This window comes from Ixodes scapularis, unplaced genomic scaffold, assembly GCF_016920785.2.
Source record: "Ixodes scapularis isolate PalLabHiFi unplaced genomic scaffold, ASM1692078v2 PGA_scaffold12__126_contigs__length_90152505, whole genome shotgun sequence".
NCBI lineage: Eukaryota > Metazoa > Arthropoda > Arachnida > Ixodida > Ixodidae > Ixodes > Ixodes scapularis.
The window spans coordinates 72,313,314-72,339,910 of record NW_024609838.1 but is presented as its reverse complement, the minus strand read 5'-3'; the positions used below and the strand labels follow the sequence as shown (position 1 = coordinate 72,339,910).

The window sequence follows — 26,597 nt, the reverse complement described above, 5'->3', positions numbered from 1 at the left end:
CCATCTCTACGACAGCCGAGTTGCTTGAAGTCATCGCAAATATAAACTACAGGTTGCAGCAGCGACCAACGTTTGTAGATAGACGTTGGTAGCCACTGCAATCTCGCATTCTCACCCATCACTCCGAACAGAAAGGCGCTAGTTTCGGTTTGAGGTTGGTACCTTTTCTACAACATAGAGGGCGGCGGCATCAGTCTTCTGCACTCGGTGCATTGGGCGTGTTCGTTTGAGCCCAGTTCTCCGTGTAACACTCTGCGAGTGCGATGCATTCTGGGAGAGAACTCTAACGGTGCCAGTGCGTGTGAAACGAACTCGCTAATAGTTTTTTTTTTTTTGGGCCACCTCAAGGCAGAATTGACGACTCTTTAAACGGCAAAACGCAACTTTGTACAAATTGAGTTTTTTCTTCTTTTTTTTTTTCTTCAAGATATTTAGTTGTACGGCCTGAAACCTTTTGTGTGCACAGTATACCTACAGGGCTGTCAATAAGAATGTTTACAGTCACTTGCAGCAAAGAGATAGATTGTAACAAAACTAAAAAATTGGTAAAATGCTCATGTATTCTTTATTTTTTTAAACTGCTTCGAGCACACCAATTTCCATGAGCCTTAATTATTGCATAGCAATCCAAACACCATATGGTTTTTAAGCAAAAATATTCCAGTGTTCCGTAAAAAAAATCTTACTTTTCATCAATTACTAAATGACCCCTAGATTCACTCCCTTTTTACGAGTTCAAACCACCATCACCCCATGAAATTTGTTTTTGGTCTTGCTTATTTACTGCTTATTGGTGCAAGGGCTATATTTGCTTTAAAATATTGATGTCAGACCAGATAGAAACAAAGATGTGAAAAGTTGACGGTGTGACACTAATGGAGTATCAGATAAGAGGAATGCCGGATGAAAAGGAGTGTGGTTCCGTCTTAGGGAGTTCGACCAGGTGTCCAAGATGTGTGGGTACTTTGGGCACGAGTAGATATGTAGAGTAGAGAGTGTGGTATAGCAGATATCACATTCTGGGGGTTCAGAGCGATTCAACAGGTGACCGTGAGTAAGGCGTGTATGACCAATACGAAGCCAAGTCAAAAGGACATTTTCACGACGCGACAGATTATCTGAGGAGGGCCAGGGGAATGTATGAGGTTTGACTGTGTAGAGCAGGGGTGGCCAGGCTGACCCGGCCTAAGAGCCGCAAACGAAATCACGAAACTTCTAAGAGCCACGGAAGAGGCGGGTGGAAACTAAAATTTTGTTCGGAGTCTGACTGTACGTATGAAGGCACAGGCTACACGACTGTGCGTATGGAGGCACAAGGCAACCAAACCACGAGCCGCACTTTATTCTGAAATCCTTTTTTTTTCTGGGGAAACGCAGAAAAAGGCGGGGGGGGGGGGGGGGGGGGGGCCTTTACGAGGGATCCGCCAGCCGCACTTGGACCAGCAAAGAGCCGCATGCGGCTCCCGAGCCGCGGTTTGCCACCCCTGGTGCAGAGTTTGTTCTGGGTTTGCTGTTTCCATAACAAATTCCATTGAGTTAGCATATGCTTGTGAGCTAAGTCTTTCAAGTCCGTCCTGGTAATGCTTGTCGGAGTAATGTGAAGAGTTTGAACATTTCGTGCAGCGGCATCGGCATTTTCATTTCCTGATATCTGTATATGACCTGGCACCCGGCAAAAAACTAAATGTATGTCCCTTGAGTCGAGTGCCAAGAAGAATCTTTTAATCTCTGCGATGAGTGGGTGGATTTGGGTTTTAGTACTTGATAACGTTAGTAAAACACTTTGCGAGTCTTAGAATATGATGATATTTTCATGGAGTCCGCCCTGCACAGATGTTAGCGCTTCAAGGATAGCAAAAGCTTCTGCCGTGAAAATAGAAACACTGTGTGGGAGCCTATACTGACCAAGTTTCGGCCTAGAAATAAGTGCACATCCCACGTTCTCCTTACTTTTGGACCCGTCGGTGTATATTTCCAAACAAATCTTTGTATTCGACTAGCATTTCGTTAAAAGCCTGTTGGTAAACTATAGGTGGGGTTGACGCTTTCCTATATTTTGGGAGCCTGAAGTCAAAGAGTGCTCTCGAATTATCCCATGGGGCCTCCTCCTGGATGGAATGGTAAATTGTTTTAAAATTGATGCCTGCTTTCTCATTCATCGCTTTTAGACGTATGCCGAGCGGAGGGACAATATGTTGTTTGTTGTGAAAAAGCTGAAGGTGCTTTGGATTTACGATGTTCTCGTACACAACATGCTCCGGTAGTGAAGCCACCTTTATCCCGTATGAGAGTGAGAGTTTTTCGCGGCGCATGCTCAGGTTCATTTGCCAGATTGTACAAGCTTTCTACTGGTGAGGTACGAAAGGCACCGATGCAGAGACGGATGCATTGGTGAGCAATGGGACCCAGTTTTCGAGAGACGGACTTTCTTGCTGAGTCGTGAACCACTGAGCCATAGTCCAAAATGGGGCAGATGAGGGAGCGGTAAATTCTGAGGAGAGATGTTGGTGATTATAATGCAATTAAATGCAAAGGTGCAAGCGAGCTGGACAAGAATGACGAAAATAATCCCTGGAGAAGGGGAACAAGAGGGACAAAGGACAAACATAAATCTCCAAACACAGCTAGGTGACTGGTGAGCGACCGAAAAAATCCGCCTGGTCCGGGTATCGAACCCGGGACCTCTCCATTACAGGTGGAGCGCTCTACCAAATTGAGCTAACCAGGGGTTAGACATCAGTAGAGCAAACGGGTTTTATCAGCCGCCACCAGTCTAACACCAACAAGGGTGAAGCTTGCAATTTTAAGGTTATGATTATAATGCAATTAAATGCAAAGGTTAGCTCAATTGGTTAGCTCAATTGGTAGAGCGCTCCACCTGTAATGGAGAGGTCCCGGGTTCGATACCCGGACCAGGCGGATTTTTTCGGTCGCTCACCAGTCACCTAGCTGTGTTTGGAGATTTATGTTTGTCCTTTGTCCCTCTTGTTCCCCTTCTCCAGGGATTATTTTCGTCATGTTGGTGATGATCCCTGTACGTTGCCACTAAGAACTTTCAGAATATTCATATTTTTAAATACCCTACTGAAAAAACCATTTGGCGCCTATATGAAAATAAACGGGTCCATACCGGTAACAGTTTAACCATACCGGTCACCAGTTTGTCAAAGGGGTCGCCCGTATGGCTCAAAGGGGTCGCCCGTATGAGCCATAACGGTCACATATTTGGACAAATACTGGGCAATAAATTAAAAAAGTATGAACGAAATAAAAAATGGCTTTTTTGAGAAAATTGACTTCAAAATTTGCATATTTTTCATTTTTGTCTATATTTGTGGCAGAATAAAAACAACACGGTAAACACAATAACCAGAAAATACATGTCAATCGATAGCTTACATTGATAGCTACGCACAGATATCTGTCTCACGTCATTGCGCCCTACCGTTCGTTTTATATAGCTGTCCGAAGTTGCGTCACACTTGCTCTAGGTTGCATGTTTGAGATTTTTTAGAAAATTAATTTAAAATAACAGAAGACAGAAATTTACCTCTAAAAATAACCAAGTCTGCGTAAATATTGCGTAATAAATTTAATAATTCTGCAAGAATTCGATATTTTGTAAATGGCGGCTAAAGTCGAGATAAAATCAAATTGGGAATTTGACGTGTTCTACCCTGCAGCGCCTCAGAATTTTTTTCTCTCAAACTATACAATTCTAATTTTTTTCAAATGCAGTTTCTTTCATCACAAGGATTCGGGTATCATATATATTTTTACGATTAAATCTAAAGACCCCCCCCCCCCCCCCCGACAAGTTTGGTCGAATTCAAATGAAATCACCCCTATATAATTATGCAGCCACTTTTCTCGCGGCAGCCGGGCGAATAATTTCCCGAAAGTCTACCTTCATCGTCTAGAATTACCTCGGTTCTTGTTTGGTTTGCTATCTTCTCAGTTGTATAAAAGCTTACAGTGCCTTTCACATTTCACAGGTCGCTTGCACGTTTGTACTTCTCTACAGAAGACGTAATAAACTTTGAGGAGTTGAAAACAATCTTTTGTGTCTGTTTTCCGGTCCATTTGCAAGCACCTACGTGAGCACATTTGTTCTACGTGTTTCTTCCATGTTATAAATAAATTTATGAGTTTCGGAACGTCTTAAATAAGTTTAAGATAACCAACCTACCAGACGATTCCCGTTTAGGGGTAGCGCATAATTTCCCGATTCGAATGGCACGTTCAAACGTGTGGTCACGTGCAAGGTCGAACGGGCACCTGTATCAAATGGGTACCGTTTCGAGCGGGTACCGTTTCAAACGGCTACCCGTATCCCATAATCACGTTTGATCCAAACGGGTCGAAGAGTTTGCACCCGTTTGATTTACCAATTTGCCACCCGTTTGAATTTCAAATGTTTTTTTCCAGTAGGGGTATACCTGTTTCGAAGGTCTAAAATGTGGGGTTGGAATGTTAGTTTGCTGTCAAAGATGACACTTAAAAATTTATGGCTTTTCTTAACAGGTAGGGTTTTTCTATAAAGTTTTAGTTCTGGTCCCGGGAACAGCCCTCGTCGCTGTGTGACGTGCGCTGCCACGGTCTTTTCCGTTGAAAACTTTAAACCATTTGTGTTACTCCACTCAGTCTGCTTATTGAGCCCGAGTTGCAATTGCCGTGTAACTGATGGTAATTGGGATCCCTGGCAAGAAACTTGCAGGTCGTCGACATACACACAATAAAAAAGAGAAGCCGGTAGCTGTTTGACTGCGGAATTAACTTTGATGAAAAACAGCGCAATACTTAAAACACAGCCTTGTGGAACTCCCATTTCTTGTGGAAATGCTTGTGAGCGTGTCATATCTCTAACACCTCTCTTAACTTGAAAAGTACGGCGATCTAAAAAGTTTTTTTATAAAAATTAAAAGGTTTCCTTGAATGTCATGGCTGATGAGGTCCTGTAAAATTTCGTATCGCCAGGTAGTGTCGTACGCCTTTTAGAGGTCAAAGAAGATCGAGACCAATTGCTGACGATTGACAAAAGCATTTCGCATCCAAGTGATCGGTCGTGCAACGATTTCTTCTAAACCCGCACTGCGATGGACTGAGGATGTTGTTGACTTCAAGATACCACATGAGACGGTTCTTTACCATTCTTTCTAGAACTTTACATAAACAGATTGTTAATGCGATAGGTCGGTAGTTTTTCGCGCATGAGGGGTCCTTTCCCTGCTTTAGAATAGGGATAACAATTGCTTTTCTCCATGTTTCCGGGAATTCTCCTTCATGCCACAATCGGTTGAAGAAGCATAGCAGGGATTTGTTTTTTATTCTGGCTTAAGGTTCCATATGATGGAGTAATGAATGTTATCTGGTCCAACTGCTGTATCTTTTCTTCCTTCTAGGGCCCTCTCAAGTTCGATGTAAGTAAAACTCTTGTTATAAGAAGCAGAGTGATCTAATTTTATATGAAGCTTTCGTTTTTCTTACACTATTTTGTACTTTAGAAACTCGGTTGTACAGTTAATGGAGCTCGAAATTTCAGCAAAAACAGCTCCGAACAGGTCCGCCTGTTCTTCCAAGCTTGAAACCTCCTAAACCGTGGTTCACTAAAGCTGGTGATAGGTATATTTTTTCGACATTTTCCTAACCTTATTCCATACAACACGGGGTTTTGTTTGAGGGGTGATAGACTCTTTGGATTTATTGCAGAAATTCTTCTTTGATTCTCTTGTTATCCTGCGCCGAGTAGCTTTCGCTTTCTTAAAAGCAATCAGGTTGGTGGTTGTGGGGTATCTTGAGAAGATTGTCCAAGCCTTATTCTGAGCTGCCAGAGCTTTTGCAGTCTTCATTCCACCATGGTTTAGGAAGAACTGGAAATCTCTCTGAGGTTTTAGGAATGCATCTATTTGCAGCGTCCAGAATAAGAGCAGTAATTGCTTCTGTGACATCATCTACCGACAGGTCTGAGAAGGCATGCTCGGGTATAGTTGCAAGCTCGGCGAATTTTCCCCAATCCGCCTTTTCAGTTATCCATAGGGGGGTCCCTATTGAAAATTCCATCAAGGTACGAAATTTGGGACACTGACTGCCAGTCAGCAGCCTTGGTGGAACGTGATGGACCGTCAGACATCAGATGACGTCTGACCGCCACTGCCAAGGGAATTTCATCAACAAGGGCGGCATTTATATAAGAGTAAAGCTATACGCACTCATAAATATCGCCAAATGCCTCGATAAAACAAAATGTTCGAGAAAAAAAAAAGAAAAAAAAAAAGCAGGACCACCGCGGATCGAACCCGCGACCACTTGCGTACAAATCGGACATCATAACCGCTATGCTACGCAGTTTCTTAGAGAACTCGAGTTCACCATCCGTTTTATACGAGATGCTTCGGTTGCAAATGCAGTTAAGACTTCGGCATGTTATGCAAAGCACTCGTACATCACTCGCCGTACTTCAGTTCTACTCACCTGCCATGTAGAGTACTTTCGCGCCGTAGAACGATCCTTTTGTTCGCGCGTCTCCGGCCCAGTAGACCTGGTACACCTTGTCGTCTTCAACTACACCGCTAAAGTCCCTTACATCGTCGGAGCTCACAACAGGCTGGGTCTTGTCGAGTAGAAATTCTACTTAAACATAAAACACTGTACAGCCCGGGCAGGATCGACAGGTTGGAGCAAGCGGGCAAACAAAACAAGTCGAGAGCGATCGTTCATGAAAGCTCGGCGAAGCCGAAGTCAGCGAAGTGGCGTTTTCGGCGTTCCGGCGGGCTTCTGATCAATGTTGTCGGTCGGCTGCGTGTCATATCTCTAACATCAGCGGTTTTATGGGCTCACGTCCTGAAGTCGTTTTCTTGTGCATAGTCTATTTTTCGTATTCATAGATTTTACGAAATAGTGGTATCCGAACGAACTTTACGTCCTTTGACCGTATGTCTGTCTGCACGTCAAAGCTTTTTGCCGTACAGTCAGAGCCAATCGATGTACAATCAGAATCGCCACCAAGACATCTTGATGGCATTTCGCGGCGGCCGACTGCCACCAGGAAACCATCAGAAAGCCGACAAGTGGAGTCTGACTGGAGTTTGACTGTCGGTCAGAGTAACTTGTTGGCCAATCAGACATGTTTGACGTACAGTTAGGCACAGTCAGCGGTCCACTAGAAAACATTGACTGCCAAGCAGGGTTACATTGATGGATTTTTCCTTCGGGGTACGGGTTCGTACACACGGTATGGGGTTCACAGCTTCGAGAATAATAGGAAAATGATTGCTTCCTAATGGATTCGTCTTTGCTTTCCAGGAAAAATCCATGTATATAGTTGAGGAGCAAAGACTGAGGTCGATAGCTGATGATGATCTATGCGCGACGCTTATGTGTGTAGGGGATCCTGTGTTGAGGAGGGTTATAGCATTTCAAAGTATGATGATGATGATTAGGAGTTTATTGGCACAGCACCAACGAGGGCCATAATGCGCCAAACTTAACGTATTTAGAGCTTACTATAACAAAAGTTTATTTTGAGGCTACATATTTACAAATGGTAAATATATCCAGTTTGTTTCAAAAAGTCTAAGATACGGCTGAATGGAACTAAAGGTTTATCACCAAGCAAAAAAGAGGGATGAAATGGGAGATGATCCCTAAAAAGTTCGAGAAAACATGATTGACGGAGTGGTTGATGGGACGAACAATGCCACAAAATATGCAACACGGTCAGAAGCTCTCCACAATGTTCACATAGTGCAACATCTTCACCATGAAGCAGATACTGATGTGTCACGCGGGTGTGACCTACTCTCAGACGGCACAGAAGAACCTCCACACGACGTTCCCTGTTATATGAGCTTTCCCAAACGCCCAGAATGGGCTTGATAATGTGAAGTTTATTGTTGCTCTCTGTATCCCATTCCAGCTGCCATTTGAGAAAAATAGATTTCCTCAGAAGCGGTTTCAAATCTTGGTAGGGTAAGCAATTGAATGTTATAGATGAGCCTCGGGCAGACACGGCCAATTTATCCACCTCTTTATTGCCCAAAATACCAACGTGGCTTGGTACCCAGCAGAATCTAATGTCCCGACCGCGTCGCAGTGCGCTATTGATCTTACCATGTAGATGTTGTGCAAGGCGGTTCTTTGTGGGCATCAGGGAGGACACAGCCAATAAGGCACTTTGTGAGTCGACAAAAATTACAGCTTTCATTATACTATTGTCGAGTATATGTTCGATCGCTAGTAAAATAGCATAAAGCTCTGCGGTGAAAATGCTTGCCCGACAGTCAACTTGTGCGGCTTTGCTGTAGGAGGCGGAATAGAAAGCACACCCTATACAAAAGACGACGATTTGGACCCATCTGTATAAAACTGCAGGTAGTCTGCATATTTTTGTTGCAAGGAGAGGAACTCCTGCCGGAGGATTTGTGGTTAAATCACCCTCTTACTGTATTTTGCGAGTGACCAGTCATAGAAAATCGGCAGATTGGTTGATTGGGGTTTAATGGCGCAGCAGCGACCAAGGCTATAATGCGCCAACAACTAGGACTATTGCTGAAATCAAGGTTAAAGAGAAGAAAGAGCTATAGTAGCTTCTAATTGAATAAAACAATGATCATGAAAGTACAAGCGCATAAGATGTGGCAATGAATACGACAAACTATTAAAATTATAGCTGGTTCAGGAGTCTTATATCCTTAAGAAAATTGAATACACAATTGTGTGGAATCAACGGCTCATCGCTGAGTAAAAGGGCGAGATGTAATGGTGTATGCTCTTGGTAAACCTTAGCAAAATATCTCTGGTGTTCATACAATGGGCATACAAGTAAAATGTGCAGGATGCTTAATGGTATGTGGCAGTGTTCATACTGCGGAGCATCCTCACCTCGCAAAAGGGGCGCATGGGTAAGACGTGTGTGACCGATTCGGAATCGACATAATACCACCTCATAAAATCGCTCACGATGACGTGCACTCTCCCATTCTTGAATTAAAGGTTTTACGGCTCGTAACTCATTGTTAATTTCTTGGTTCCACTCCTCTTGCCACTTGCACTTTGTAGATTTTTTCAGGGCATGTATATAATCTCTGTAGGGTATCTTGTGCAGATCCACTTGTAGACCTTTAGCATTGCTCGCTGCACGGTCAGCATCCTCATTCCCAAGAATTCCTACATGGGAAGGTACCCAGCATAATGTTATTTCTTTCTTTCTTTTTGATGCTGAAAGTAACCGGTTCCTTATTTCTAGAACAAGTGGATTTTGAACATCCCCCGTTGTGTCCAGAGCTCGTAAAGCACTAAGTGAGTTAGTATAAACAATTGACATACGGATCCTCTTTATTAAGAATGTGGTCTATGGCAAGGAGTAAGCCATAAAGCTCTGCGGAAGGAATACAGGCATTATTGTTAATTCTCTGGACACACTTCACGGAAGGCCCTACCACTGAGCAGCCTACATAGGAATCAGTTTTGCTCCCATCAGTGTAGAAACTTGTGAAGTCTCGGTACTGGTCCTGGAGTTCGAAACATTCTTGTCTCAGAACTTCATTAGGGGTTTCTTTCTTGTTGTATTTTGTTAGTTTCAACTCACAGCGGAAGGGCTTGAGGTCCCAAGTAGCTACTGAGTTCAACCGCTGCACAAGTGAGGGTAGCACATCCAGCGCCCTACGGATTCAGCAGAAGAACGAATTCTCATGGCGAGAGGTGGAACAAATGAAGGCTTGTTTATGAAAGTCTGCTCATAGTGTACTTGTTCTATGCAGTCCAGGGTCGGGTGACCAGGAACAGACCTAATTCGCAGAGAATACATGAAGCCTAATTCAAACCTCCTTTTCTCCAGTGAGGGCTCATTTGCCTCTACATATAGGCTGAGTATTGGAGATGTGCGAAAAGCACCAGTGGAAAGTCGGAGCCCCTGATGATGAATTGGGTAGAGCATCTTGAGAACCGATGCCCGTGCGGAGCCGTACACAATACAGCCATAATCAAGTCGAGACCGCACGACTGAGCGGTAGATGCGCAATAAATAACACCGATCAGCCCCCCAGGATACGTGCGACAAGACCTTTAGTATATTAAGTGATTTTACACATTTCATTTTGAGGCTCTTAACATGTGGAATGTCATTTTGGAGTCAAATATAAGACCTAAAAACTTGTGTTCGTTCTTTACTGCAATAGGGACTTCATACATAGTTAACAAGGCTCAAGTAAAATTCCGCGGCGACGAGAGAAGCACACACAAACCGTTTTCTCAGGAGAAAACCTAAAACCATTTACATCCGCTCATTTGACCAAATTGTTGATTGCAAGTTGAAGTCGACGTTCACAGATGGACGGATTACAAGATGAGACTGAAATTTGTACATCATCAACATAGAGCGAGTACTGAACAAATGGCGGTATAATATGACAAATTGAATTCATTTTTACGATAAAAAGTGTGACGCTAAGCACACCGCCTTGTGGGACTCCATTTTGATTGATTGATTGATTGATTGGGGTTTAATGGCGCAGCAGCGACCAAGGCTATAATGCGCCAACAACTAGGACTATTGCTGAATCAAGGTTGAAGAGAAGAAAGAGCTATAGTAGCTTGTAATTTAATAAAACAATGATCATGAAAGTACAAGCGCATAAGATGTGGCAATGAATACGATGAACTATTAAAATTATAGCTGGTCCAGGAGTCTTATATCCTTAAGAAAGTTGAAAACACACTTGTGTGGAATCAACGGCTCATCACTGAGTAAAAGGGCGAGATGTAATGGTGTATGCTCTTGGTAAACCTTAGCAAAGTGTCTGTGGCGTTCTTGGTCATACAAAGGGCATACAAGTAAGATATGTAGGATGCTTAACGGAATGTAGCAGTGTTCACACTCCGGAGCATCCTCCCCACGCAAAAGATGCCCATGGGTTAGACGGGTATGACCAATTCGCAGTCGGCACAAAACCACCTCATAAAAACGCTCGCGGTGACGTGCACTCTCCCATTCCTGAAGTAGTGGTTTTACTGCGCGCAACTTATTGTTTATTTCTCGGTCCCATTTCTCTTGCCACTTGCGTCTTATGGAAAATTTCAGAACATGCCTATAGTCTCTGTAAGGTATTTTCCACAGGTCGACTTCTCGATCCTTAGCAGTACTTGCTGCTCTGTCAGCATCCTCATTTCCGGCAATTCCGACATGTGAAGGAACCCAGCATAGTATTATTTTCTTTTTCCGTTTTGCGGCTGAAATTAGCCTGTTCCTTATTTCTATTACGAGTGGATTGCGATCGTTTCCCACTCTGGCAAGAGCTCGTAAAGCACTAAGTGAGTCGGTGTAAACAATTGACTTGTGAAGCTTTTGTTTAACCCTTAAAAGCCCAAAGGGAATATGCTTCCCACTTCGAAAAAGGCGCCATTAACAACTGATGCAATTTTTTTATTTTTTCTGTATTGTGGCGCCATCTAGCCACATGCCTACCATAATACACAAAATTATTTTGAAGGTTTTCGGTGCATCCACTAGGCGGCGAGAATGGTTTTTCCCGGCAAGGTGGCATGGGCTTCAGTTCTTTGTGCTCGTACAATTTGCCGAAGAAACTTTAGCCTGAGGACGGCAAAAAACAACTTCTAAAGGTGCGTATATTTAATTAATGTCTCTACGGCATCCCGTGCATCGATTTTAACCACTTATAAGCATGTTCATTGCGTTTATAAAATGCTGTAATGGTTTTTCCCGACCATAGGTGGTGGGAATATATTTCCCTATGGGCCTTTAGCAGAACATTATACCTGCGCTTGTTTCTCCGCAGATGTCGAAGTTCTTGTCAGTGGGCGAGGCATTGGATGTCTTTTTCTCCCTGCCTGATGACTCAAACCAGTCAAGTCTCAGCGAGGAAGAAGAAGACGGCGACGATGTTCCGTCGGGTGCGGTAACCCGTTCGAAAGTCCAGCCGACTAGCACAGCGTCACAAGGAGCAGCACAAGTGAGTGCGTATGATGTGCACTCAAGTGATGACGCCAGTGATGATGAAGAGACTGCAAGTGAGTGGACAATACGTTCGCTTCCCCACCGAAGCAACATTCCCGATTTTAGCTGCCAAACACCTGCAACTCCTAAGCTTCCTCCAACGCACACGTCAATAATGATCTTTGATGCCCTGTTCGGAGGTGCTTTGACCATACTCGTTGAGCAAACGAACATATACGCCAAAGAAACCAAAAAGAAAGCTTGGCAGGATACCACAGTTGAAGAAATGAAAGGATTCCTAGCAATTCTCATCAGAATGGGCATTCTTCAACTTCAAAACAGACGGGACTACTGGTCCACGGACAGCGACCTTGGAGTGGCATCAGTTAACTCAGTGATGCCAAGAGCACGATTTTTTCAGCTTCTTCGATCACTGCATGCCAACGACAACAAGACAGCGACTAGAAAAGGAGACGTCCGCCATGACCCTTTGCACAAACTTCGACCTCTTATCACAGAGCTCTCCGAAACATTCAGAGCTAGCTACCAGCCATCTGCATACCACTCAATTGATGAGAGTATGATTCTGTTCAAAGGAAGGAAGTCATTCAAACATTACATGCCCATGAAGCCTATCAAACGTGGGTTCAAAGTATGGGTGCGTGCTGATGCTACAACTGGCTTTATTAGCCAGTTCGAAGTCTACACGGGCAAAGAGGGCGATGGCGGTGGGCTCGGCTACAGGGTAGTCAAGAAATTCACTGAGGAACTAACTTGTCGGGACAGAGTGTCTGGTAGTGTTCGACAACTTTTTTAGTTCACCCGAACTCCTGCAGGATCTGTTTGACCACGGGATATATGCCGTGGGAACTGTCCGTGCACAAAGAAAAGGTCTTCCTGATGTTGTGAAGAACAAAAAGAAAATCAATGAAGGCGACCACAACTACAAGGTGAAGGGAAATGTTGCTGCGATCCAGTGGCAAGACAAGCGGCTAGTCAATGTAGTAACAACAGCCCACGATCCTTCAGAGACGGTAACAGTGGAAAAGAAAAATAAGGACGCGTCAAAGAGAAGCATCAAGTGTCCACTAGCAATTGTGCAGTACACGAAGCACATGCGGAGAGTAGACCGCTTTGATCAGCTGCGAGTGTATCACACCGTTACTCGTAAGTCAAGAAAATGGTGGATGCGAATCTTCTACTTTCTTCTGGACTGTGCTCTTGTGAATAGCTTCATCCTTTACCAGCTGTAAAGCTGGTAAAGGATGAAGCTGGTAAAGGATCCTTTACCAGCTGTAAAGCTGGTAAAGGATCTTATCTGTGGCGAGGAGTAAGCCATAGAGCTCTGCCGTAAAACTACAGGCACTGTCATTTATTCTCCGGACAAGCTGCATCCCAGGCCCGATCACTGCGCAACCCACAGAGGAATCAGTTTTACTACCATCAGTGTAAAAGCTTATAAAGTCGTGATACTGAACTTGGAGCTCAAGGAATTCTTGCCTCAGGACTTCGCGAGGAGTGTCTTTTTTGTTGAATTTCGTTAGCTCCAGTTCGCACTGAATGGGAACTAGGTCCCAAGGGGCTGCCGAACTCAAACACTGTACAACTGGAGGCAACACGTTCAGTCCTACAGACTCCGCAGAATTGCGAACCCTCATGGCGAGAGGTGGAACAACTGAAGGCTTGTTACTGAAGGTTCGCTCGTAGCGTATTCGTTCCATACAGTGTAAGGTTGGATGGTTAGGCATCGATCTAATTCGCATAAAATATGTGAAGCCCAGTTCAGATCTTCTTTTCTCTAGAGAGAGCTCGTTTGCTTCTGCGTATAGACTGAGAACAGGAGATGTGCGAAAAGCACCGGTAGCAAGCCGCAACCCCTGATGATGAACAGGGTCCAGCATTTTGAGAACCGATGTCCGGGCAGAACCATACACAATACAACCGTAATCAAGACGGGATCGAACGACCGACCGATAGATACGCAAGAGACAAAGACGGTCAGCACCCCAGGACACATGCGACAGGACCTTAAGTATATTAAGCGATTTAAAACATTTCATCTTCAGGCTCTTGACATGCGAAACAAAAGTCAATTTGGAATCAAATATAAGACCTAAAAACTTGTGTTCAGTTTTCACTGGGATAGGAACATCATACATAGTCAAAGAAGGTTTGTGCAAAACTCCGCGGCGACGTGAGAAACTCACACAGACGGTCTTCTCAGGAGAAAATTTAAAACCGTTGACATCAGCCCATTTGACCAAGTTGTTGATTGTGAGCTGGAGCCGACGTTCACATATGGATGGATTACAAGACGATACAGAAATCTGCAGATCATCGACGTACAGTGAGTACTGAACAGATGGAGCTATTGCGCGGACAATTGAGTTCATCTTCACAATAAAAAGAGTGACACTAAGTACGCCACCTTGAGGTACTCCATTTTGCTGCGAAAATTCTCTAGAAAAAGTTGTCCCAAGCTTCACGCGAAAAGTCCGGTTTTGAAGATAACTCTGAATGCCACTTAACATTCGGCCCTGTACACCTAAGCTGAACAGATCCTGCAGTATGCCATGGCGCCAGGTTGTATCAAATGCCTTTTCCAGGTCAAAAAAGACAGAGACACAATGCTGCTTATTTACAAATGCCTCTCGCACAACAGTCTCAAAACGAACTAGGTGGTCGACCGTGGATCGTCCTGAACGAAAGCCACATTGGTACCTGTCAAGAAGATTATTACTCTCCAAATAAAACATCAGCCTTCTGTTGATCATCCTTTCTAATGTCTTCGAAAGACAGCTAGTTAGTGCTATAGGCCTGAAGCTGGAGGCACAGGCAGGATCTTTTCCTGGCTTTAAAAGGGGGATAATGACGGCAGCCTTCCAGGACAATGGGAAAAGACCCTCGACCCAAACTCGGTTGAAAAGATACAAGATGAGCTCTAGAGTAGATGGATGAAGGTTCTGAAGCATTTGATAGTAGATACCGTCCGGTCCAGGGGCAGTCTGTCCGGACGAATCGAGAGCCATCTGCAGTTCGTGCAGCATGAAAAGAGAGTTATAAGGCTCTTGCAAACCACCGGTCGTAGGCACAATCTTTTTTTCTGCATGTAGCTTATGCCGCCTAAATGATTGCGTATAGTGTTCGGAACTAGAAACAAATTCGAAGTGCTCACCAAGAATGTCAGCCTGTTCGTCAAGGCTTGCAGGACATATTCCATTCCGGCACAAGAGTGGGACAGAGAAAGCGCCGTATGAACCCTCAATTTTATGCACGCGGTCCCAAACTTCCTTTATAGATGCACTGCTATTGATTGAAGAGGCATATCCTCTAAAGCTTTGCCGCTTGGCTTGTCTTCGAATAAACCTTGCCTGGGCCCTTTTTCTTTTAAAACCAATCAGATTACTTGAAGTAGGGTAACGCCTAAAGATACCCCATGCACGATTCTGTTCCTTTTTTGCCTGGCGGCAGTCTTTATTCCACCACACCTTCGGCCTTTTTGGGAGATGCGAGGACGTCATGGGAATGGCGATGATTGCGGCCTGTAATATGTGTCGAGTGATATGCAGAGTGACATCATCGATGGAAAGATCATCAAGTGATGAACAAGCTAAAACTGAAGAGCTGCTAAAAGTTGCCCAGTCAGCCCTCTCAAACTTCCAACGAGGGGTACGCGTTTGAAGACCAGCAGGATGACTGTTAAACTCTAAAATAATTGGAAAATGGTCACTTCCATATGGGTTTGGAATGACCCTCCATGAAAGCAGCGAGTATAGTGAAGGATGGCAGATAGAAAGGTCGATGGAAGTAAAAGTCCTGGTTGCTGAACTAAAGTGTGTGGCTTCTTTAGTGTTAAGTAAGCACAGTCCCGTGGAAAGAAGAAAACGTTCAACAAGTGCTCCTCTAGCATCCCGTTTACCACTCCCCCACAATGGGTTGTGTGCATTAAAATCGCCTAAAATTAAGTATGGAGCCGGGAGCTGACTAACAAGATCCTCTAGCTCTTCGTACTGCAGCTGGTATCCCGGTGATATGTACACTGAACAAACGGTAATCACCCGATCTAGCAGTATTCGGGCAGCCACAGCCTCGAGCGTGGTGTAGAGAGCCACTTCGGCAGATGGGGTTGTGCGCTGGGCAACTACAGCAACACCACCAGACGCCACAGAAGAGTGCAACCTATCTTGTCTAAACACGTGATAATGTCGGAGTACATTTGACCTAGTTTCTTTAAGATGCGTCTCCTGCAGACAGAAGGCAGCAGGGCGGTGTTCGTCTAATAAAAAAAGTGACATCATCATAATTACAAAAAAGCCCACGACAGTTCCACTGTAAAAACAGAGACATGGTGAAGATTAAAACTGGAAATTAAAATTAAAATTATAACTGGCCTTTAGGACACCGCAAGATAACTAAGTGGACACTTGCTTATGATTCATTTCTAAAGGGACTACGATCCCTTTGGGGGCAAAATTCTAGGAAGTTTATTTTTCTTTTTCTTTTCTACGACCTGAAAAGGTACTGATGACTCAGCACCTGAAGGGACCAGGTCGTCGTCAGAGGGTGGCATGCTCTCATCCATCATTTCATCTACTGACTGCTGGCTTGCGGTCGAGTATGCCTCGTCCAGCTGGCCAGGCTTTCGAGAGCTGGTCGAGGCGGGAGTGGGCAAAGCCCTGCCTCGGCCTGAAGAGCGAGCAGACGACGAGGGTGTCCGCTCCAGCTCCTTAGAGGAGGTGGTCTGCGACGGACCCTCTTTAAGGACTGAGGGTGGTGCGAGAGGCACCACCCCTGATGCCTTTGGAGGGGATACCTCCTTTGGTGCCATGGTGTCCATTGCCTCCTTTAAGAGAGGCGCAGCAGCACCATTCAGGCACCGTGAACCTTTTGGCTCCAACGACAAACGTGGTCGTGGAGCCGACCTTGGGGGGGCAGGGGGTGTCAGCGGGGCTGCCAGGTCTTTGGGACAGACCTGGGTTCCCACCGAGGTTTTCGGTGACACGCCCCCTGTGCGTGTTACCGTAGCAAAGGATCCTTTCTGTAGAAAGGAAAGTCGCTTCCTGGCCTCAGGAAACGAGATGTTTTCTTTTACTTTGAGGGTAATTACTTCCTTCTCTTCTTTCCATTTTTTACAAGAACGGGAGTAAGCGGCGTGTGGTTCGCCGCAGTTGACGCAGTGGGGTGGGTTTGCGCAGTTGTCTGACGGGTGATCGTTCTGACCGCACTTGGCGCACGTGGTCTTGCCCCTGCAGCTCTGGGCACTATGGCCGAACCTCTGGCAATGGAAACATCTCCTGGGGTTCGGCACATATGGCCGTACTCTACAGTTCAAGTACCCAGCCTTGATTGACTCGGGAACTTTGCTCAACTCGAAAGTCAAAATGACATGTTTTGTTTTATCTCTTGCCCCTCTCGACGAAGGGAGATTCGCTTTGCAGCGACAACTCCTTGGTCACTGAGGCCATCTACGAGTTCATCTTCTGTACTTTCGATGAGGTCATCTTCAGAAATCACACCTTTCACTGTGTTCAATGTACGGTGGGGAGTGACTGTCACTTTATAGTCAGAAACTGAATTTAGTGATAAGAGTGCTGTGCTCTGTTCACTGGTTTTAATCTCAACGAGCAGATCTCCGGATGTCATTTTCTTGGCAGAGAAGTTCTTTCCAACAATGGACTCAAGTGTTTTGGAAACAAGGAATGGTGACAGTTCCCTAGTGAAAAATACACCAGCTCGAGGGCTGGTGTGACTTGATGTTACACCAGACTTTTTCACAGATGTGATTTGGGACGTTTTCTGGTGTGACACCAGAAACCTGGTGTTCTGTTGTGACACCAGACATCTGATGTGTGGGTATGACACCAGAAATCTGGTGTTCTGATGTCACACCAGATATCTGGTGTTCTGGCGGGACATCAGGTTTTGTTGTAATATGATACCAGACCACCTGTTGACTGGGTGTTGCTTTACTCACAAAAAAGCGTACAATGATAAGTTTGACAACAACGCTGCTGCCATAATTACTTTATTCAAAAAAGCAAAAAAACACAGCAGTAAAGCTTCTGAAGCTTTACTGTTGTAGGGAGTTGGCCGTGATCAACTGGAGTTTGTCCGGAGCCACTGCCGTGCGTCGACGAACCGGACGCCCTGTCGTTCCGAAATTCTCGGCCTTTCAGCTTGCGGTTGACTCGTGTCTTAGTTACGCTGATCCGTTCCGCGTACCCCTCCGCACTAGAAATCTCCTCTTCTAAGGCATCATATTCGACAGATAGCTCGATTTCCTTGTCCAGCTCTTTCATGGAAGCCTCCTTAAGTAGAAGAATATCAAATGCTTCTTCGAGCTCACCGATGTCGGTTGGATCCGTGGCCAGCAGACGCCAATCTCGTTGATGATCTTTGTTGTGGCGGCTCGCAGGGTAATCCTCTTTCGCTTGAGGCGGTCGACGCCCTCCTCGCTCGTAGTAGGCATTTCGGCCCCAAAAATCGTAATAATTACTAGCTTCCTTTGTTGCTTTGCAACCAAACCAAGCTCGTCGGAAGTAAGGAAAGCGCACCAACATATCTTTTCGGCTTCGACTCACAAAGAAGACTTCTTTACTTTCTCAAACTTAAACAAGAATACCGGCGGAAAGGGAAAGAGAAACCCTCGAAGAGGCGAGCCTGCGAGCGCCCCAAGCTGCTCAAGGCCGCCCGGGAAAGTGCTCGGGACGAGGGGGACACTTCTTGAGCACAAAGGAGCCCGCCGCGGGGTCTCCGGCGATCACCAAGACGGGAGGAAACAAGGCACCCCGTCGGGGGACGGAGCGGCACACAAACTAATAGAAAGAAAACACGCGCGCGGACCGGGGGGAGAAGTCAACGAAAACACAACTCTGGTGTCACATCAAACTGCGTGGTGTGCACACCAGGCTGCCTGGTCGGCGCATGCGTCCTTGTGGTGTGACACCAGACTCTCTTGGTGTACCCATCAGGCTGATGTGCGGGTACACCAGCATTTCTGGTGGGCACGCCAGGCTGGTGTGCTCGATACATCAGCATCGCTGGTGGGCACACCAGATATTCTGGTGTCACATCAGGATTCTTTGATGTCACACCAGGATTGCCTGGTGTATTTTTCATTAGGGTTTCGCCAAAGGTTTCTCACTCTCAGAGTGCATCACAAGGAATCTTGGAAATTTTTCTGCAGATCTAGTAGTATTAATCGCATGTACTTCGGTGCGGCCCCTTTTGGGGGGCCGATCAAGAAAGGTTTTTGTTTAGTACCCATAGAGATGGGAGAGAATTTCGGTGCCCCGGGTGCACCACCCACCACGGAGCCCAACACGGGGGTAGGCAATGTGCCATAACAAATATGGCTTTGCTGACAACATTACACTACCAGTGCTGCCCAGGCACTATAACCTAGTGTGGATCCGGACAAGGGGTCTATCGCCACCCAAGGTTAGCCCTTGCCGCCAAAGAAGGTGAAAAGGAATAAAAGAAGAGCAGAGAAAAGAGAAAGATAAGAGGGGATAGTAGAAGATGTGGCGACTGACTGAATCATCCTGGTCGGGCCAAGCCAGGACACCCGTCTATAGGAAGCAGGGGCCAAAGTGGTGTGTTGCCTCGCCCGGGGGGCCCCGAAGGGTCCAAACCTACCCCGGGCTCAGCTCAACCACCAGGATGCCCTTTTCCCTGGACACGGGCTCGCCACGCACAGCCAGACGTGGGTGGGTCTTAGCCACTTTTACTCAGGGTCTGTGGTATCGCCAAAGTGGCTAGGGTCCGTGGTGACGCTACTCACCAAGCACCTAACACCTAAGGTGCAGGCGCCCCCTGCGGAGCTCGGGGTCCGTGGAGCCGCCACTCTCCAAACACCTGCTTTCACAGGTGCCCCCTGCGGGGAGGACTCCATTTTCTTGCGAGAATTCTTTAGAAAGAGTTGCCCCAAGCTTCACACGAAAAGTGCGATCCCGGAGGTAACTATGGATGGCACCTAGCATTCTGCCCCGAAGACCAATGTTGAACAAATCCTGCAATATGCCGTAGCGCCAAGTTGTATCAAATGCTTTTTCCAAGTCAAAAAAGACAGAGAAGCAATGTTGTCCATTTACAAAGGCCTCTCGCACAGCAGTCTCAAAGTGGACCAGATGGTCAACCGTCGATCGAGCTGAGCGAAATCCACACTGGTAACGGTCAAGCAACTTGTTTCTTTCTAAATAAAATATAAGCCTTTTATTTATCATCCTTTCTAGTGTCTTTGAAAAACAACTCGTGAGAGCTATCGGCCTAAAGCTAGATGCACAGGTAGGATCCTTTCCTGGCTTCAGCAGGGGAATTATGATAGCCACCTTCCAAGATGAGGGTTGGATTGGATTGGGTTTTTATGGCGCAAGGGCTGCTAAGGCCAAAGAGCGCCAAAGAAGGAAACTATTGCATTGAGGGTAAGCGAGAAGAAAGGACTCTAGTGGTCAGGGTTAAAAGTAGAGGAATGAGACATGAATCGGATAATGTCACAAACACAAATGGACATGAGTGAAAAGCTTTGAAGTTCACAGTCGATGTAGAAGACCAATAGCTTCTAAAAACTTAAAAACCTGCTTGTAAGTTACGAATGGTTCATCACCCAATTACAACATTGGGTGTAAGGGAATGTGCTTTCTGTATAACTGTGCAAAGTGAGATCGGCGTTCCCGTTCATAGAAAGGGCACTCAATTAGAAAATGAAGAACACTTAGAGGTTTGTCACACTGTTCACGCAAAGGGGCATCCTCCCCATGGAGCAGGTAGCCATGAGTCAGATGAGTGTGGCCAATCCGCAAGCGACACAGTACTACTTCATAAAAGCGTTCCCGGTGCCGGGCGCTCGCCCATTCACCCAAATTTGGCTTAATAAGATGCAGCTTGTTATGGATCTCCTCATTCCACTCGGCTTGCCATTGTGCTCGTATGCGAGATTTTACAGAAGGGCGATAGTCCATGTAAGGGATCCTTTTAATATCTACCTGTCTGCTGCCGCATGTGCGGGCAGCACGGTCGGCTGCCTCATTGCCTGGGATACCAACATGGCTGGGAATCCAACAAAAGACAATGGTGCAATGCTTTCTGGCTGCCACAATAATTTTCTTCTGAACTTCAATAACAAGAGAGTTCCTTGTAGGCAGCAGTGAAAAGATGGCTCGCAGGGCACTAAGAAAGTCAGTGAAAACCACTGCCAGGGGTATCCTGTGACGGGCTATGTGTTCCGTAGCCAACAGGAGGCCATACAGCTCCGCTGTGAGAATAGAAGCAGCAGTATTTATCCGCCTTACAACTTCCACTGAGGATCCAATAACAGAGCAGCCAACAAAGGTCTCAGATTTTGTTCCATCTGTATAGAACTTTGTATGATCTTCATACAATTGAGCCAGTTCATAAAATTCTTGCAGAAGCACAGCACTCGGAGTGTTTTTCTTCTTATACTGTGCAAGAGACAGGTTGCAGAGTATGTCAGGGTGCTCCCAAGGTGCTATGATGCCAGAAAATTCTACTACCTGGGATGCCACATCTAATCCGACAGACTGGGCCAAGGTCTTCAGTCGCGTACTGAACGGAGGGATCACGCTAGGTTTTGCGAGAAAGAGTCGTTCCGAGCGTGTATCTTGAACAACTTCTCGAGTAGGGTGCTGGAGGACAGATCGGATGCGAAGAGAGTACATCATGCCCAATGCGAATCTACGTTTCTCGAGGCAGCACTCGTTAGCCTCTGCGTATAGACTGGGCACAGGGGATGTACGAAATGCACCTGTAGCCAACCGAAGCCCAAAATGATGAATGGGATCCAACATCTTGAGAACAGACTGCCTGGCAGACCCATAAACAAAGCAGCCATAGTCTAGTCGAGAGCGTACCAAACAACGATAGATCCGCAGGAGGCACAATCGATCCGAGCCCCAAGACCGGTGAGAAAGAACTTTAAGGATATTGAGAGACTTGTGCGCTTTCAGTTTCAGGCTTTTTACATGAGCATTGAAATTCAGTTTACTATCAAACGTAAGACCCAAAAATTTGTGCTGAGGTTGAACACTAACATTACTATTGTAGATTGTTAGGGATGGTTCAAGAAGGATTCCACGTTTGCGGGTGAAGCAAACAGATGCAGTCTTTTCAGGAGAGAACTTAAACCCATTACTGTCAGCCCACTCAGTTAGCTTGTTGATGCCTAGCTTAACCCTGCGTTCACACACTGAGAGGTTACAGGAGGAAACTGAAATTTGTAAATCATCGACGTAAAGTGAATACTGAACCGGCGAAGGGATTACAGAAGCTATGGAGTTCATTTTTACTATAAACAAAGTAACACTTAGTACTCCCCCCTGCGGCACTCCATTTTCCTGCAGAAATTCACGGGAAAGTGTGTTCCCCAGCTGGACTCGAAAGGTGCGCCTGTCTAAATAGCTCTGAATGGCACGAAGCATGCGACCACGTAATCCGAGGTCAAACAGGTCCCTCAAAATGCCAAAGCGCCAAGCCGTGTCATACGCTTTCTCGAGATCGAAGAACACGGAGAGGCAGTGCTGCCCGTGTGCAAAGGCCTCACGCACAACAGTTTCGAGATGGACCAAGTGGTCGACTGTGGACCTTGATGAACGATAGCCGCACTGAAATTTGTCGAGTACGTTACCATGCTCCAAATAGTACATTAGTCTGCGATTAATCATTCGCTCCAATGTCTTACAGAGACAGCTGGTAAGAGCAATGGGCCTATAACTGGAAACGCATGAAGCATCCTTACCAGCCTTCAAAAGTGGAAGGACATGAGCTACCTTCCAAGACGAAGGGAAATAGCCCTCCTGCCATATGCGGTTATAAAGATATAAAATTACATCGAGTGTTGAAGGATGAAGATGCTGTAGCATTGAATAATGCAAACCATCTGGTCCAGGAGCTGAGGACTTTGTGTTGTGAAGAACTGCGAGGAGCTCGTGCAAGCTGAATGTAGCATTATATTCTTCCTGTTCACCTCCTGAGGTTTTCAAGGGATTGCTTTCAGCCTTCAGCTTGTGTCGAAGGAAAGTAGATGAATAATGATGTGAACTGGATATATATTCAAAATGTTCTCCAAAAATATCAGCTTGTTCCTCGAGTGTGTCTGGGCATGTTCCATTCCTAAAAAGCAGGGGGATTTTAAATGCATGGTAGGAACCATTGATCTTGTGTATTCGATCCCAGACTTCCTTAGGTGAGGTACTGCTATTTACAGTGGAAGCATACCCTTGCCAACTTTCCCGTTTCGCTTTTCTTCGGACGTAGCGTGCACGGGCCTTCATTTTCCGAAAGGATATGAGGTTATCTCTAGTGGGGTATCGTCTCAGAATACCCCAGGCCCGATTTTGTTTCTTGCGTGCCTCTTCACATTCCGAATTCCACCAGGGCTTTGGCCTCCTAGGAAGAAATTGAGATGTCTGCGGGATGGACAGCTTGGCTGCTGTGATAATACGCTCGGTTAAAAGATGATTGAGTTCGTCAATTGTAAGACTTTCGTAACGAGCATATGCTAAAAGCGATGCCTGCTTGAAAAGGCCCTAATCAGCCTTGTCAAGCTTCCAACGAGGCGGGCGTGTATGAATTAAAAGAGGGGCTATGCTACAGGTTAAAAGAGTAAGAAAATGATCGCTTCCACGTGGATTGGAATCCACACTCCAGGAAAAATCTGGAAGTAAACTAGCAGAACCAATTGAAAGGTCGATGGAAGTTGATGACAAGGATGATGGACTAAAATAAATAGGCTGGCCCGTATTAAAAAGACAAAGACTTCGTGTGGTTAAAACTGACTCAACAATTTTTCCTCTGACATCCTGACGTGTGCTCCCCCGTAAAGGGTTGTGACAATTAAAATCGCCCATCAAAAGGAAAGGCTCAGGAAGCTGGTCTAACAGCGAGTTAAAATCTGAACATTTTAAAGCAAGGGAAGGTGGCAGATAAAAGAGCATACTGTAAGAGCCTTATGGTGCAAAAACCGAACAGCCACTGCTTCAAGTGATGTGGACAGTGGAACCTCTGTGCAGGGAACTTCTCTTGGGAGAACCACCGCAACTCCCCCAGAGGAACTGACAGAGCTCGGACGATCCCTCCGGAAAACCTGGTAACGTCTGAGGAAATTAGTATGGCTGGGACTCAAATGAGTCCCTTGCAAGCACAGCGCTCGTGGCTTGTACTCCTCCAGAAGATGCTCTACATCATCCAGGTTTCTTAGAAGGCCATGACAGTTCCACTGTATGAGTACTGAAGTCATTTTAGGCACAAAAACTGGAGCACATGGAAAAAAGTGAGTCAGTTGCCTCACTTCGGAGGAGTTACGAGTTTTTTCGATTTTTGTTTCTTCGTAGTCTGCCACTCCATCTCATCCTGGTCAGAACCCGGAGTCGATGAGGGGGCAGACAAGGCAGCGCCAGTGTTCTCCTGAGCCTCGCAGGAAGACTTGCCTGCTAGCCCGGGAGGGTCTGTACCGCGGGGCCCCAATCCGCGACCACGACCAGAACTAGGTGGAAAGGTGGTCGATGTACTGGGGAGGAGTTCTACCCCGTCCATCTGTTCCACCTCCTTTCTCGGCAGGGAAGCTGCGTGCAAACCACGCAGCTCCTTGGTTGCTGGCTGCCTCTCCAAGACTGAGGCCAAGGGCCTCGCTTCTTCTCCTCCTTAGGAGAGCGGCCAGTGTTGACAGGTGCAGACAATGCTGGCCTGTCCTGAGCAGAGGAAGCAGCTAAAGCGCCCTCTCTGCGAGAACAGGAAGCCTGCTGACCCTGCGCCGCAGTCTTGAAGGGTAGGGCGGGCACGGCTATTGCCGGCCCACCTTTGCCTAGGGGAGCAGCATGCTGCTCCTGTCGAAGGGATGGGGCCCTTAGGTCAGCCGCCAAGATCTCAGGAGAGACCTGGGTGGCCCTAGTCTCCAAGTGTGGTGCAGGGCCCCTTCGCACCACCTCGGCGAAACCTCCTTTTGAGAGGAAGGACAGCTTCTTCTTAGCCTCCAAGTAGGTGATGTTCTCCTTTGCCTTTAGGGAAAGAATTTCTTTTTCTTGACGCCAAAGGGGACAGGTGCGGGAGTAAGCTGGGTGGGGCCCACTGCAGTTACTACAGCGGGCCGCTGCCTCGCAGATGTCAGCAACATGTTCCTGGCTTCCACATTTTGCACAAGTTTCTTTCCCTCTGCAACTGCGTGACCCATGCCCAAAGCGTTGGCAGCGGAAGCACCGTTGCGGGTTGGGGACATAGGGACGGATGCGGCACTGGAGATAACCTGCCTTCACAGTTTCAGGGAGGGTGTGTCTCTCAAAGGTCAAGATCACGTGCTTTGACGGGGTTTCCTTGCCATCCTTGCGGAACATAATACGTTTAACGGCAACAACACCGGCATCTTTCAGTCCTTCCAGGATTTCTTCCTCGCTAGCATCGAGGAAGTCGTCTTCAGAAAGGACTCCACGGATCGTGTTGAGCGTCCGGTGAGGACTCACGGACACTTCGACGTCGACTATGCTGGTCATCTTGGAGAGTGTTTCACTTTGGGCTTTCGTGTTTACTTCAACGAGAAGGTCGCCGGAGTGGAGTTTTTTTGCTTTGTACGAGAACCCAATAAGGTTTTCTAGCACTTTGGCTACCACAAAGGGGGACAATTTGGACACTGGCTTTTCTTCAAGGTTCGAGTGAATCACAAAAAACTTTGTAAATGTTCCCATTTCAGGGGCTTTTCCAATGACTTGGGGCTCAGGGCGAGGCCTCTTGGAGGCCTGCCTTGAACCGGGTTTAGAAGGGAGGGGCGCCATATGAAGGGCAAAAAACTTTGGCGTCCGTAGCGCACCACCCACCACGGAGTCCAACAAGGGGATAGGTAACATCTCATAACAGGTCTGGCTTGTCTGAGTATGTTACTCAATCAGTGCTACCAGGATGCTATAACCAAGTGTGGGTCAAGAAAGAGTTCTGTCGCCACCCAAGGTTAGCCCTTGCCGCCAAAGAAGGTGAAAACGAAGAATAGGAGAAAGGAGGAAAGGGAAAGAAAAGAGGGGATAGTAGAAGTGGCGACTAGACTGAATCATCCTGGCCGGGCCTTACCAGGACTCTCGTCTATGAGAAGCGGGGGCCGAAGTGGTGTATTGCCTGGCCCGGGGGGCCCCAAAGGGTCCAAACCTACCCCGGGCTCGGCTCAACCACCAGAATGCCCTTTTCCCCAGACACGGGACAGCCACGCACAGCCAGACGTGGGCGGGCGAACCCGCACGGCTCGGGGTCCGTGGAGACGCCACTCTCCAAACACCTGCTTTCACAGGTGCCCCTGCGGGGCTCCTTAGTTCACCATGGCTTGCACCTCTTAGGAAGATGTAAGATGTTTGAGGATTGATTGATTGATTGGGTTTTAGTGGCGCAAAAGCATCTAAGGCTATACTGCGCCAAGTACATAAACTATTGTCGGGAGAGGGTTAAGGAGAAGAAAGAGCTTTAGTAGCAGATGATAGGATAAAACAATGGACATGACCTATGTATAAGTGTAAAAGGAATGGACATGAGTTCAAAACAGTAAAATCACAGTCGGTGTAGAAAGCCGATTGCTTTGAGAAAGTTAAAAACACAAGAGTGTGGTATGAGGGGTTGATCGCCAAGTAAAATCATCAGATGTAGGGGAGTATGCTATTTG

The 26,597-nt window shown here is 46.4% G+C and overlaps 3 protein-coding genes across 3 annotated transcripts; 1 reads left to right on the top strand and 2 right to left on the bottom strand.

The window, feature by feature from the left end:
• Positions 1–7,534: 7,534 nt before the first annotated feature.
• On the bottom strand, positions 7,535–8,056 carry LOC120842402 (the record flags this gene model as incomplete). The annotated part of the gene is made up of 1 exon (XM_040213496.1): positions 7,535–8,056. A coding segment is annotated over one exon (522 nt), but the record flags the coding sequence as incomplete, so codon positions are not given.
• A 2,610-nt stretch (positions 8,057–10,666) lies between these two features.
• Positions 10,667–11,296, bottom strand: LOC120842395 (the record flags this gene model as incomplete). Its single annotated transcript, XM_040213489.2, has 1 exon — positions 10,667–11,296. A coding segment is annotated over one exon (630 nt), but the record flags the coding sequence as incomplete, so codon positions are not given.
• An 829-nt stretch (positions 11,297–12,125) lies between these two features.
• LOC120842394 (piggyBac transposable element-derived protein 4-like) lies at positions 12,126–13,203 on the top strand. Its single transcript, XM_040213488.1, has 2 exons — positions 12,126–12,695; positions 12,787–13,203. The coding sequence occupies exons 1-2, from the start codon at positions 12,126–12,128 to the stop codon at positions 13,201–13,203; spliced, it is 987 nt and encodes a 328-aa protein (XP_040069422.1).
• Positions 13,204–26,597: the final 13,394 nt, after the last annotated feature.